This window comes from Nycticebus coucang, chromosome 8 (assembly GCF_027406575.1).
Source record: "Nycticebus coucang isolate mNycCou1 chromosome 8, mNycCou1.pri, whole genome shotgun sequence".
Lineage (NCBI taxonomy): Eukaryota > Metazoa > Chordata > Mammalia > Primates > Lorisidae > Nycticebus > Nycticebus coucang.
Window position 1 is genome coordinate 120,997,569 of NC_069787.1, and position 15,024 is coordinate 121,012,592.

Genomic DNA, 15,024 nt, shown 5'->3' on the forward strand with positions numbered 1-15,024 from the left:
AGTGTTTACTCATGAGACGAGTGATCTCATTTCTCTGCAGAAGGAAAAGGAAAGCATAGGCTGGTAAAGAGAGAAAGTGGGAAAGCCAGGTCCGTGGTGCTGGGAAGGTGGTTTGGAGGCGTAACAATCACACTTTCTCTCTTTCGTAGCCTCATGCTCCCCTGCCACTGGTTGATGGATCTTTTCTCTTCTTCCTGTTGTATTTCCTTCTCTCAGTGGCCATTGGTCTTTCTGGTAGTTACTGTCTACAGCGGGACTGAAGGTTGACTCCATCTGCTCTACTCATTGTTTTTGTTTTAATGAATGAATGAATAGAAATTTGTCCTTATCCCCAAATCCATTTAAAACCAGGACAAGAACTTGTTTACTTTGTAGATCCTATTCTTCTGGTGCTTTGCTAACCAGCGCTAATGACATTTAAAAAGAAGTCTTTTGAAAGTCCTTGACTGAAGGAGAGAGTTGTGTGAAAAGGGGCAAATTGGAGCCAGATGCTCCCTAAGCTGGAGGAGGAGGGAGAAATGTCAGAGCAGACTTAAAATTCTGTTTTCCTTTTGCATCATTTTTCTTAGGCTCTTCTGGCTTAGGAAACTGGCTGCTGGATTCTTTCAAAATTCTGTGTCCTGGTTCCCTTTTCTTTCTTTTTTTTTTTCTTACTGATGCTGATGAGAGCCACAGAAAACATTTCTTTCTTTTTAAATGTTATTTTTACCTGTTGATTCTGATTTGAAATATTGTGGGTGCTGCCTAAAAAGGAACTGGAAATAGTGCCCGGAGAGAAATGTGTTCTTTCCTGTACTGATGTTTATCCCAGAGCAACCAATCCACAGTAGGAAAGGGGGCTTTGGTGTGCACAGGCTTTTCTGTTTTATTTGACTTCATTCCAATATTCTGTAAATTCATTCTTGGTGCTGCTTCCAAGCAGAAACTAAGAATCCACATTTTCCCAGTTTGTTTATAATTTATAATTTATACCCCAACGGCATCCCTAAAAGGCTCAAGGAAACTTACAATAAAAGATGCGTACACAGGGAGGCTGTTTACGTGGGAAATAGAAAACAATCACAAAGAGGGCGAACTCCCCTCACCACTCCAGAAGAGTCGCTGTGAGTGAGGGTTGGACCCAGCAGCACCCTCTGGGCAGCCCTGGTGAATGGGTCACAGCGTTGGTTATGTGGCTATTAGATACCAAAAGGATGGCTTGGCATCCGTAGCACAGTGGTTACTGTGCCAACAACATGCACCGAGGTTGACAGGTTAGAGCCCAGCCCAGGCCAGCTGAACAGCAACAACTGTAATCAAAAAATAGCCGGGCATTGTGGTGGGCACCTGTAGTCCCAGCTACGTGAGAGGCTGAGGCAAGAGAATCACTAAAGCCCAAGAATTGGAGGTTGCTGTGAGCTGTGACATCACAGCACTCTATTAAGGGCAACATAGTGAGACTCTGTCTCAAAAAAAAAAAAAAATCAAAAACAAGAACAAAAAAACTCCAAAAGGAAACAGTTCCTTAGATGTCATCAACCTTTCCTAAGGTTTGACTTTACAAAGAATTTTTGCCAGGGAATGGATTAGCATAACTCTTCCTGAGGCTACAAGCCCAGCATGGACAATGCTGTGTAAGGAATATAAACTCCACTTGGGATCTTTGCCAAAACCCAAGTCCGACTGCTGAAGAAAGCTGACATCCAGCCCACCCCCCATGACGGGACCCTCATAATTTAATGTGGTTATTAAGTCATGTTTAGTAGATACTTGCTTTGTCTTGTTCGCTATTCCTTTCCTTGGAAGAAAGTAATTTAATGGTGGGGCAAGGAGGAGAAATAGGTATCTGATACAGATTCATTTACTATAGCAGCTGAGTACTTTGATAGGCCCTGGAGATCCAGTGGTTAACAGGCATCCTTGGTCTCCATCTTTACAGTCATGTATAAAATTGAGGGCTAGTGGAAATTAATAATTGTGTCCACATGAAAAAACATAATTATAAGCTATAAACCATCCATAATAACCCAGAGCATCTCAGGGACAAGCGTACACAGACGCTCATCTCTTCTAAAGATGTTTTAATTGTAATGCCGACACATGTTTTCTGTCATTTGCTATACTCATTTCTAAGGAATAGTTATCCTCACTTCTGGGAGAAATTAAAATCTAGGTGAATGCATGAGAGTAGCACTGGAAGAGAAAAATCGAGTATGCAAAATGTTACCATGGGAACAGGCTCCCTTTTCTCCACTTGATTTCTGTGAAGCAGGTTCAGATGATAAACACTTTAAATTCCCATTTTTGAGCAAAGATTCAGTCTAATGGTATTAAAAGTTCAAGGTCTTTTTAATCCTATTTTCCTATGTTTGAATGGTCCTGTTTATGTTTCTTTCAGGAAACACATTATCGGTGAGAGGAAGGACTAAGTAGTTTGGAGCCTTAACTGATGCAGAAGCATCTTGAGGGGCACTTGGTTGGTGGCCCTGGTTTGCGCCTCCCTTCCTGGGTCCCCAAGTTCACCCTCCTTCTCTGGGATTTGCCAAGGGCCTTGAAATGAAGGGGCCTGTGTGTTGTGTGGTATTAAGGGTAAGAAAACCCTTTGATTCAAAGTCCCGCACATACCACTAGCTTAGGCCTTATACCTTAGAGTCTTCTGTCATCTGTCCAGGCTGATCTTAAAGGTCTTAACAGGATGATAAGAGTTACTTAACAAAAAACATCCTGACGATTTTCAGGATCAAACAGTAGCTATCAGAATGGGAATAAGAGCTACCAGAACATTTTTTATGTAGAACTCTTTTTCATCCCTCATATTCCAAACCTCTTATAATTTCAACTCTGGTCCCCTTATTATCAATCCAGAGAGAAAATTTTTAGAAGCAGAAGCTAAAATAGAATGAGAGAAGACATGTGCTCTGCTGAGGCAGAAACCTCTGGAGGCCTTTAGGAGATCAGGATGTAGGCAGGGTTTCTGGTTCAGGAGCAGCAACCCTGTGTTCTACCCAATTGGTACATTTCCTGTGTTAGTCTGGTGAGGGAGTCATAGATGAGCTTGGTCTTGTTCATCCTTGATTTGGATGGATTGATAATGCCTTCCTGAAATGCAAATTCTGCGTGTGGGCAAAGTGCAACAATCAGTCCGTTAATGATGCCTGCCCTGGGTTGGCGGAGGTACCCTGCCATCTGTTTACTATCTCAGATCCACTGTGTTCAGAGAAATTGATGCAGACCTTCAGTGTCAGCATGACCCCCAAAGGAACCTAATATAAGCCCCAAATCTCACTCTTCCGCAGCAGACAATAAATTCCTTTGGTGGAGTTCAGAATGTTCCTTTGGTGCTCTGTTAGGAAAGCGTTTTCCAGCAGCACATAGTTTGCTGCCACTTATCTGGAATAGTTCTTTGTTTAGTGAAGATGTTTTATTATATAACAGCAGCTTAGACATGTGAAACCTGCCCGGTATGTTACCAGCCTCCAGCCTAAGGGAACAGGATCCTCTCTGGCAGGATCCTGCAGCCGCTTCGGTTGATGGACGGCTCATTCAAGTGAGAGAGACGTTCAGGAATGACGAGTTTGCTTTAGGGACATGGATATTAATGAAGAAAAAGTACCTTGAAAGGATGCCATTCTGAGAAGGGCACAGGACAGTGCTGAGTATAAGCAGAGCCCCTTTTTTTCTGTGTTTCCAGAGAGCCGAGCACCCAGCTTAGCCTGGCTGGCATCTTTCCTACATCGACCCAGGGAGGGGGCTGGTCTGGCAGGTTTTTCAGAAAGTGCAGCTGGCACTGAAGAAACTCAGGCTGGACTGGGTCTCATTTTAGTGATCCTACTTGACGGGATTGTAAAGGTTCTGCTGCGAGTTTATGCCTTCCTTGGTGGCCTTCACTGTCCTGGCACAATGCTGGGAACTCAGCTGTGGTCAGTTCCTATATGTCGACTTGATAGACCAGTCAGAAAAGCAGGGTAGGAGAGTGAGACTCACCAATTTGTGGATATTTCATTATTGGTAAAATAATAGAACAAAATTCTTTGAACATGTTTCACTTTTGTAATTTTCCGTTTAAAAGCACACACATGTATTCACTTATTAAATATTTGACTGTCTCCTTGTTCCAGGTACTAAGGCCAGGTCCTGGGTAGATGGTGGTGAACACGCACACACCGTCCTGACCTCCAGATCTTGCTAAACAAAAACCAATTCATTACATAATTGTGATCATAGTAGGTGTACTGAAGAGAAAGTGTGGGTGTTGTAAGACTAAAACAGTCACTTCACCCATCCTAGAAGAGGTGGGGAAAGCTTCCCGGAGTACATTTATTTTTTAAATTGCAGATTATATATGAGGGTGTAAATGATTAGGTTACATTGTGTTTATTAGGTAAAGTCCATGTTGTAGTTGAGCCCTTCACCCAGCAGGTGGGCCATACACCGCAACATTGTGCCTGGTAGATGAGAACTCACCAATCCTCCTTCCCCCGCCTGCGTTTGTGTTTTCCTCTCGTGTGGGGGTGTTGTTCTTCATGTACTGACTTCTACTTAGTATTGAGCACATTGGATACTTGCTTTTCCATTCTTGTGATACTTTACTAAGGAGAATGTTCTTCAACTCCATCCAGGTAAATATGAAAGATGTAAAGTCTCCGTCTTTTTATAGCTGAATAGTATTCCATAGTGTACATATACCGCAGTTTATTAACCCATTCATGAGTTGATGGGCACTTGGGTTGATTCTACATCCTGGCTATTGTGAATTGAGCTGCAATAAATATTCTAGTGCAGATGTTCTTATGTTAAAATGATTTTTTTTCTTCTGGGTAGATACCTAGCAATAGGATTTCTGAATCAGATGGAAGGTCTACTTTTAGGCCTTTGAGGATTCTCCATACCTCTTTCCAGAGAGGCTGTATTAGTTTGCAGTCCCACCAGCAGTGTACAAGTGTTCCCTTTGGACGAGAGGAATTTTACCCTGAGCCTTGAAGGTGGAGTGGGGCTGCCCTGGGCGCGGGGAGGGGGTAGAGTACCAGGAGAGCCAGAACGGACGACCTCGGAGAATTCCGCAGGGGGCCGTACACCAGTCCTTGGTCATGCTGCGTCATGGGGCCAGCGCTCACTGCCGGGTGGGACCCTCCTCACGGGCTTTCCTGGAGGCTGTACCCGATGAGCTTTGTGCGCTGTTCTGTTGTCTACGCATCTTACTGAGGCATAAATCTCCCACGGAGACCTTCACTGTGTTGCTTTGCATACTTTACTTGCTGAGACCATTCAACATTGATCTTCCTGGAAAGCTACATTTTTCTTTTCAGTTCCAGCTGTTACTCTTCTTGCTGGATGTCTTGGTTGAGGGTTGACCACTGGTAACCAGGTAGGCAACCAGGTAGGCATGGTCAGCTCACCTGAGAGCAGGGGCAGCATGGGCGGCGGTTCTAGCACATTCACAACTCTGGGCTCAGACTGAGGCTCGGTTGCTTGGAGTTATGACTTCTGCTCTCTTAGCCTTCCTTGGTGTTCTTGTCTACAAAATGAGTATAATGGTTTGGAGATTTAATGAAATAAGACAGTGGAAGGGGTGCATATAGCCCTAGGCCTGGCCTGGTGAATGGTAGGCCTACTTAGCCAGTGTTATTTTGTTCCCTGACATCCATCAGCACCTGTCACCCTGTGCTAGGCACAGGGAGATTTTGTTGGTCGATTAAAACAGATTTTTACTATCTATATTCAAAAAGTCCCAGTCTCCTCTCTAGATTGGTGAGCTTCGCTGGACAGGCTTTCTAAGAGCTATCTGGAATGCTCTCGATGACATGCTAACTACATTTCCAGTTGATTCTTGAGAAGGCTGTCAATGTGGTGTGGGCGACATTAATACAGCACATTTGTAGATCTTTTCTGCCTGCTACCCAGGGCAAAAATGAGCCTAAAGAAAGTTCATGCACTGAGTGCCATAGCAGCACCGCTTCACCGCTGATTATGTTTTTTCCTCAAAACTGTAGTGCCCCATTCAAGAGCATTCCTTGATAAAACATCCACAAAAAGCCTGAAGGATATATGTGTACAATATCTGCAGTTCTAGGGAACGTGAGAGGGCAGGTTAAGAAGACCACGAGCAGGCTCCAAACATGGGCTTATAGTTGAACCTCTTTGAACACTGGCTTAAGTCCTCGGTAGTCTGACCCTTCTCTGGCTCAGGAGCTCACCTGGGGAGACGGCAGTTATTTAAAGCACTCTTTTCAAGGATGGGGTGTAATTGTGCTGATGAGTTAACAAACAGGGCTAACTTGTGTTTCTGGCTAAGAGTAACTTGTGTTTCTGGTTAGGAGGGAATGTTTCCAGGCAGCTTTTTCTGGACCACACGTTTGTCAAATTCTAGACATTAATGATGAGGTTGGAAATTTGGTAAGGAAAAAAAGTAAACACTGGCTAATGTGATTGGTTATAAAGCATGACCAGTCTTGGTAATATTACAAAGAGGAAATAATGAAAGCGTTGTTCTAGAAACAAAAAATTCATTAAACTGTAGTACCTATTTCCATTAAAAAGTTGTCCTCAATCAACCAGATTACTTCATTCAAGTTTCATCCAGGAAGCCAGAATGTTTTTACTTTTGCTTTTGAGTCACCAGCATTCTCGGTTCCTGAAATTATACCTCATTTAAAAAAATACTTTCTGAGTCTTTTTGTAGCTCAGCTCACTTAGTAAAGTATTGCACATTTGCCAAAATAACCAAAACATCTTCAACATAGAAAACTTTACATTAGTCTTAGTTGTGCTAACGAAAGAGTAAAAGATGGGTGGTTTGGTTTCTATTATATTAAAGTGATATAAATGGATATTTTATTAGTACCTTGTTTTTAATATTGTACTTTGGCAAACCTTCCACTTGATTAATGCAATTTTCCTTTTCATTGGGAAAAGCCAACCGAGTGTTGTTTTTGGTTATACAACAACATTCTTTCGTACTGTTAACAGTGAGTTAAAGACAAGAAAACCTAAGAGCTATGTGTGTTTCCCTGAAGATATTTATTTATATGAATTATGTGATAATGGCCTTGTGCATGGTTTCTTCCTTTTTAAGTTTTCTAAAATTTTACATTAAAAAACAATCGGAGGGCAGTGCCTGTGGCTCAGTGGGCAGGGTGCCGGCTCCATATACCGAGGGTGGAGGGTTTGAACCTGGCCCCAGACAAACTGCAACAAAAAAAATAGCTGGGCGTTGCAGCGGGCTGAGACAGGAGAATTGCCTAAGCCCAAGAGCTGGAGGTTGCTGTGAGCTGTGACACCAGGGCACTCTACCGAGGGTGGTAAAGTGAAACTCTGTCCATTAAAAAAAACAACAATTGGAGTTAAATATCTCACATTCATATGAAAACCAGCTAACAAAGATACTCCTGACTATACACTTGCTAGAATTCCAGTTCTTCTAAATTTTCACCTTGTCTGTTTCCTCCGTAGACATTTCTAAGACCAAATTCAGTGGTTTTCTTCCTCCTTAATCTGTCGACATCCATGGCTTAATGACAGACCTTATTGCACAGAACCCCAGCATCTACCTGGACGCCCCATCTCATGGATGTCTCGAATCTATTAATTTTACCTCCACCTCGTTCCTTCAACCTGTGTCCTCTCTTTCTCACCTCTCACTACAAGGTTGTACCAGCTCTCGCCCAGATTAGCCTCTGCCTGGCCTGCTCGCTGTCTGTCTGTCCCTCGTTGTAATCCCTCCTTCCTCCTCCCCGATTTTCTGTCTCCCTGAGTGATGTACTGGCTCGAGCAGCCCCGGGGCTCTGTCTGCAGATGAAACCTGGGCTCCTCACTGGACAGCGAAGCCTGTGTGGTCTGGCCCAGACCTGCTCTGCAGCGCCCTTTCCTACCTGTGTTCCTCCTGGAGCCCGCGGCTCAGCTCGGGAGCCAGCCCAGGCCCTAGCGAGCTCATGCCTGTGCCCATGCTGTTTCCTGTGCTCCTTCGCGTCATCCTCACCGCCCATGACCCAGCTCCCAACTCACGTTTCCGCCTGTGTGCTGCACCATCTCCCTGCCCTCTGCGGTTGGGGTGTGCCTCCTGAACTGTTTTCACACACCACCCTTCTGTGGGGTTTTATTCTCATGCCAGTCAATTCTCCAACTCTCCAGACACCCACGGGGTGTCCCGTAGTGGAATTCAGTTCCAACTCTAACAACCCAGAGTTAGTGTCAGGCTGCACAGGTTTGAGGCCTCGGTCCCGAAGACGGCCCTCACTTTGGATACCATTTGCAAGGATCTTGCAAGGATCGTATCTGCAGGTTACCCACGTCTACCCGCATTTCTCTCCTACTTGGTTACAAAGTCGAGGGTTCCTGCAAAACTCTGTGATTTGCTAGAACAGCTCACACAATTCAGGAAGGCATTTTACTTACCACTTCTGGTTTATTATAAAGGGTACAACTCAGGAACGGCCAAATGTAAGAGATGTTGTGAGGGGGGTGGCTGACACTGCAGAGCTCCCACACCATCTCCGGGCCACTCTGCTCCCACACCTTCAGGTATATGCCCCCCCCCCACCAGTTAGAGCTTTTCGTGGAGGTTTCATTATGTTAGGCACGAGACTGATTCAATTATTGGTCCATGGTGATCGAACTCAGACCCCTGCCAAGTATTACATGAGGATCACCTGTTTTCTATGAAGATCTATGAAAGAACTGTAAATGCTTTATTTTCTTTGTGTTTTTTTTTTTTTCAGATTCTTCATAGAGCTGGAAGCAAGACATCAGAATAATATCTTTATAGATGATATAAGTGACATTGTGGAAAAACACACAGCATCCACATTTGACCCATACGTGAAATACTGCACAAATGAAGTGTACCAGCAACGAACGCTGCAAAAATTGTTGTAAGTGAAGTTGAAAGCTACAGTTTTGGTGGTCTAGCCTAGTTTTAATTAGGACACTGTGACCGAAATTAGTTCACCTTTTAAATCATATTTAGAAATGTCTCCTGATGAGCTCATTTCTAGGGGAGAAATGTCTATAAGTCTTACTTTTAGGGTGTCTGAGTAGAAAAATCTAGTGTGTAGAGAATTTCCCCTTTAGTGAATTAATAGTTTGTGATTGTTGTCCTGTTTTTTTTTTTTTTTTAATTGCTGCAAGACAGGGAGTGATCATCCCTCCCACCCCTCCAGTTTTCTAAGCCATTCACTGGCAATTAGGTGGTTTGCCTGCAGCCTAGAGCGGCTTCTTGGATAGATGGAGGTAGGATTCAGGGTTTTCTCTGCTATTCTTATCTTCCTCCATTCAAATGGCGTCTGTAATAAGTTCATAAAAATTGCTGATTCCCCCCACCCCCACCCCAGTTAGGGATGAGAAGAGGGAAGGTCTGAAGAAAAACAATAGACAAAAAAGTTCTTGAAGGTTTAAATTATGCAACAAAAAAGAGTCAAGCAATGAAGAATTGCTCTCCACACCTTTTCTTTTTGTCCTTTTTTAGGTAGATGTGATTTTTCAGTAATATCTATGTTTGTTTTCAGGGCCCCCGTTGGTCAGAAGTAGCTGTTTTGTATCACAGTTGAGCATTGCTGTCAACCCAGTTTCAGGGGCTCGCTGGCTGTTATCATGCTCACAGCCCCCCATGAGTGTGGCATGTATGATCGTAGCATGGATCTTTGGTCAGCTTTTATGCAATGTGTGAGATCCCTATGGAGGGGTGGGGGGTGGTGATGACCTCACAGTTGCTTGGAGAAATAGACAAAGCCCCCAAGTTGGTGATGATTATACCCCCCCCACCCCCCGTCTCCTCCATATCCTCATGAAGTTCTCATATGGACAGAGTGGAAAACCCACAGCTGCCAACCTCAAATGAGGTTTTTAGTACAAAGCAGGGTTTGTTCACACTATTGACATTGGAGCTGGATGAATCTTTGTGGTGAGCTGTCCTGCGCCTGGCAGGATGTTTGACAGCAGCCCTGGCCTCTGTCTGTTAGATGCCAAAAATGTCTGCAGACAGGTTCCCTGGGGGCAAAATCACACCCTTCACTTCCCTGGATGCCCCCCACCCTCACTCTGCTGGGAACCCTGATAAAGGGAGAGAGGTTGCCATATAACTGTTAAAGAATGCAGTCTCCCGTTTGAAAACAGAGCATTGGATTAGAGCTAACTTTGGTTTTCACTTTGTTCTTCGGCATCTAAAGCTGTGAATAGGTACTGCTATATATTAGATGACTCTTAAAACAAAAGTTTTGTCTAAATTAGCTTAATGATACCATACTGTCAGCTTTCACATGGAAATTAGTTAATTGTGTTTTCAGAGGCTTTGCTGAAGCTGATGTGAATTTAAGGTTAAGGCAGTGACCTTCAATTTCAGCTGCGTGTTAGAAACGCCTGGGAATCTTTGAAAATGAGCAGATAGACAGTACCCAGCATGCGCCCCAGACTATTTAATCAGAACTGTTCGGAGGTAGGGGAGAGGACCTGGGACCTGAGTGATTTAGAGATACAACCAGTTCAGAGTTTGATTTTTTCTTTCTTTTTTTTTCTTTTCTTTTCTTTTTGATTTCTTGAAAATCTTTTCAAAGCTATCAGGGAAAGGGAAGTTAAAACTTCTCAATTTGAGAAAATAAAAATAAAACATTTCTGTGTAATTTCTTTTAATTTGCTATTCTGAGTATGTAGGTAGTTCCACATGAGATAAAGTATCTTGGAGTATCCTGCTAGTTCCATTAAAAACTATGGGGCAGTATTAATGCTTTTCCTATGTCTGTAGGCGAGGAAGGGAAATATTCTGGCTGATGTGGTCAAAAGGTTTTATGTCTTAGAAGACTTTTGAAAAAGGCCAGACACCTCCCAGTAATAAATCCAGTCTACCTGATAATTTCTAAGATCATTGTCTATGGCCAGAGGAATGGTTTAAAACTATTGTTTGCAATGTTATTAATGGGATGTGTTTTTAGGTGATGTGATACAAGTTCTGTGTATTAATTTGCAAATGATATCTTCACTATTGTGATACAATAGCCTGTTCATTTGCTGACTTTCTGCTTCTATAAATTTCTAAGCTTACACATTTTTATTGTATTAGTATGTTTATGCAAGACTTATATCCTGTATTCAACCTTGAACATAAAGGGCAGTAAGGCATTCATATTTATTGATTACATATTATGTAATTATGTGTTTGCTTTTCATATATTTAAGCATCACTAATACATGATTTTTTTTCCACAGTATTTATAATACATTTTTTACATGCTTCTTACCTAGAGGAGGAAATATTTTGAAGTTTCTTTTTTCTTTGTTTTTCTCTCAGAGCCACCAACCCATCCTTTAAGGAAGTATTGTCAAGGATTGAGTCCCATGAAGACTGCAGGAATTTACCCATGATCTCTTTTCTCATTCTCCCCATGCAGAGGGTGACCCGGCTGCCCTTGCTGATGGATGTAAGGCATGCTTTCTGCTCTGGGCATATTTGTGCTGCTATAAATCTGATCAAGAAAATTATTCTTATTCCATTTAAATTAATGCATATACCTTTCCCCAATTATGTGAGAAGGAAAGTTTCACCTGTGTCTGATATCGCTAGAAATTATCTTTCATTTAGAATTCTGTGGTCATGCTGAAGAAATCAGATTATGTCACCAATTTATTCAATGCTTTTTTGAAATAGGAAGAATAGTGACTCCTTAATGTCGAGGAGTCTGGATTCCATTTCTGGCTGAGTCACTGGGCATGTGACCTTGGCCAATGCACTTAATCTGTCTGGGCCTAAATTTCCTCAGGTTAATCACTAAAATCCTTCATTTGCAATATTCCTGGGTGCTCTGGCACTTCCCTTTCACCCAGGAATGGGACTCTTTTCAGCATGACAAGGGTCATGACCCTGCCTGTATTATGCATTGTGCAAAGTGGGTGAGAAAAGCCCAGTGTCCTTCTTGTATTGTGTTAGGCAACATTCATGAAGAAAACAAAGGTTTGACTTTGAATCTTGGCCAGCCGTGGCTGGGGAAGTGAGTAGAGACTGCCTGGTATGAAGTGCAGCGAGGAAGACAGGGACCGTGGGCGGGGGCACCTGCTGCTGGCTGTGCTGGAACCACAGGGGCAGCAACCAGAGGAACCGGGGGTGGCCCCACACAGGTCCCAGCCTGCCAGTGGGCCACCAACCTTTTTTGATCCAGTTAGAATTATTTTGTCCTAATCCTACCTTAAAATTGGGTATGATGCCAATATGATATCAGTGTTTACATTCTTGATTTTATAAATCAAAATGTGGGATAAAATAGAGCAAAAATTATGATTGCATAAGGGTTACAAAGTCAATTTGGTATCCCATATCCCACTATAAATTCTGAGAGATATTCTAATAGAACACTGAAATTTTGAGATGGGTAAAAGTGTGTGGTTGTGGCTGCAGTTTGGGAGAAGCATTTCAGAATTCATAGCATCTTGCTGCTCTCCATGTCCACCTCAGTGTACGGGTCTTATACCTTCCCCACACATCACCTGTAATGTAGAAATATTGGGATGCTTGCAGTTCTGAAATTTTAGCACTCTCTCCTTTTTTTTTTTTTTTTTTTGAAGAGACAGAGTCTCACTATGTCACCCTCGATAGAGTGCTGTGGTGTCACAGCTCACAGCAACCTCCAGCTCTTGGGCTTAGGCGATTCTCTTGTCTCAGCCTCCCAAGTAGCTGGGACTATAGGCACTTGCCACAACGCCCTGCTATTTTTTTGTTGCTGTTTGGCTGGGGCCAGGTTCGAACCCACCAGCTTCAGTATATGGGGCTGGCGCCCTACCCACTGAGCCACAGGTGCCACCCCACTCTCTCTTGTTTAAGATTAATATCATGGCTAAGAATGGAATGAAGCTAAGTTATCAGAACAGTTTTTGATTTATATTTTTATAAAGTTTTATATTTTAATATAAAGGTATATTTCAGATATTACTGCTTTTTAAAATGAGAAGTGGATCCTTTCCAAATATAACATTTCTGATAATGTTAGGGTTTTGAATTTTCAAGGTTCTTTTCCTTCTTCTGAAAACATGTTTTAGCTGTGTTTCCTTAGGTTCTATATATGCTATGATCTCCCAGCCTCTCTGTTAAATTCTGAGCAAATTGCTCGAGTAGAATGGGACTCCAAAGTCTAATACACCATGTTGTACAATGCCGAAAATTCCAGCTGTGATTGCTCAGTAAGGCTCTAAAGTCTAAACCTTTTTGGGTCACAGATCTCTTTGAGATTCTGGGTAAAGCTGTAGTCGTTCCTCTTGAAAATTCTTATGCACAAAATACTAGGGATTTCTGCTCTCGGGGATCTAAACTACTATTTTTCATACTGCTGTACTGCTTTCAACCTCACTCATGGGTCTTGAAATTGATTTCTGAATGTTGAATCATGCTTTTCAAAATGAAATAAAGTGATGCAAGCAGTGTAACCTAATTCTTTGTACCTTCAATGAACCTGAAACAGTAAAAATACATTTAAAAAATGAAATAAAATAGAACATATGTATGTGGCTTAAATAATGTGGTTAGATACTGTTTCATAAAACATTTTGCTTCATTTATGTGTGCTTGTGGACTAGTTACAGAATAAGTGTATTTCTTACAGTGAGTCATAGTCAAACAATATAACAACCATTCATATGAAACTACAGGTGGTGGACTCTATGCTTTCCACATACCATAGGAACACTTCTGGCCCCAGACTTTTGGCTCTGTAGACCTGGCTCTCATCTACATTTTTTTTTTTTTTTTGCAGTTTTTGGCTGAGGCTGGGTTTGAACCTGCCACCTCTGGCATATGGGGCTGGCGCCCTACCCCTTTGAGCCACAGGCGCCGCCCTCTCATCTACATTTGTGGTACCAGTGGCTTGTCGGTTCTCCTCTGCCTCATGCCTACTAACCTAATCCATTCCTCATATGTAAGAATCTGACCACCTAGGCAGACTCTGAATGTACTTAAAATGTTGTCTCTTCAATTTTACTTCATTTGGAAATTTAGTCAAACTTGTTAAATATAATGAACACTTTTTGGAGGGGGACCTGGTCCTCATTCTGTCATTAGGCCAGAGTGCAGTGGCCTGGTCTTAGGTCACAGAAGCTTTGATCTCCTGGGCTGAGGCAGTCCTTCCACCTAGGCCTCCCAGAGGAGAGAGGGTTACAGGTGTGAGCCGCCCCACCTACACTGAAATGAACGCCTTTAACAGCTAAGTGATTCCCGAAGCTTTGAATGTGTCTAGTTTCAAAAGTTATATGTAATTCAATTAATTTTGAATTGACCCTCCTTGAACTTGATTTTACCATCACAAATGAAACTTCTCAGTATAAATATGTCAAGAGAAAACCTAGCAGGCTTTTTTCCCCTTGTTCTTTTAATTAATATTATATCGTTTGCAGACCCAGTCCCCGCTAATCATAATGATGGTGATAATTAGCTCTTACTTATTGAGGGCCTACTGTACACCAAACACTCATACAGTGCTTTATATAAATTATCATTTAACTCTTGCAACAACCTCTTGATGCAGTTGGCATTGCCGCAATTTTACAGATAGGGAACTTGAGGCTTATGAAAAATAGGGTTGGTGATTTGTCCAAGATCATATAACTCGTAGGGGAAAACCTGGTATCTAAAACCAGCTTACCTGCCTCTGAGTTCTGTCTTCTTACATAACCATTCCCTGGATTTCCTGTATTCCTTGGATCCTTGGTGTTTAAAGATTATTTCTTAATTTTTAATTGGATTTTAATATCATCCTCATACTCATCCATAATATTGTGTTCAGCATCATTCAATTTTCTGTGAGTAAGAGGGTGTGGTTGGCCATTGGTTTTATTTTACTTAATAAAAAACAATCCATTGATTTTTGTTCACTTTTAATTTATTACAGACTATTTGCCAAAAAACACCTAAGGACTCTCCAAAGTATGAAGTCTGCAAAAGGGCCTTAAAGGAAGTGAGCAAGGTAAGTGTGGGTAGCTGCAACAGGGCAAACGTTCAGATGCCCCATAAGACAACGCGTGTTGGTTTGATGTGTAAACCGGAAGATTAGCATAGCCATTCGTGTGGCATTCTTTATG

At 42.3% G+C, this 15,024-nt stretch overlaps 1 protein-coding gene across 1 annotated transcript in view; it reads left to right on the forward strand.

Moving 5' to 3' along the window:
• The window catches only part of ARHGEF26 (Rho guanine nucleotide exchange factor 26), a 128,183-nt gene that overhangs the window by 60,270 nt on the left and 52,889 nt on the right, over nucleotides 1–15,024 (forward strand). The window contains exons 7-9 of the mRNA XM_053599313.1: nucleotides 8,694–8,846; nucleotides 11,255–11,384; nucleotides 14,835–14,909. Of these exons, the coding sequence (XP_053455288.1) occupies nucleotides 8,694–8,846; nucleotides 11,255–11,384; nucleotides 14,835–14,909 (358 nt within the window). The remainder of the gene's footprint in view (nucleotides 1–8,693; nucleotides 8,847–11,254; nucleotides 11,385–14,834; nucleotides 14,910–15,024) is intronic.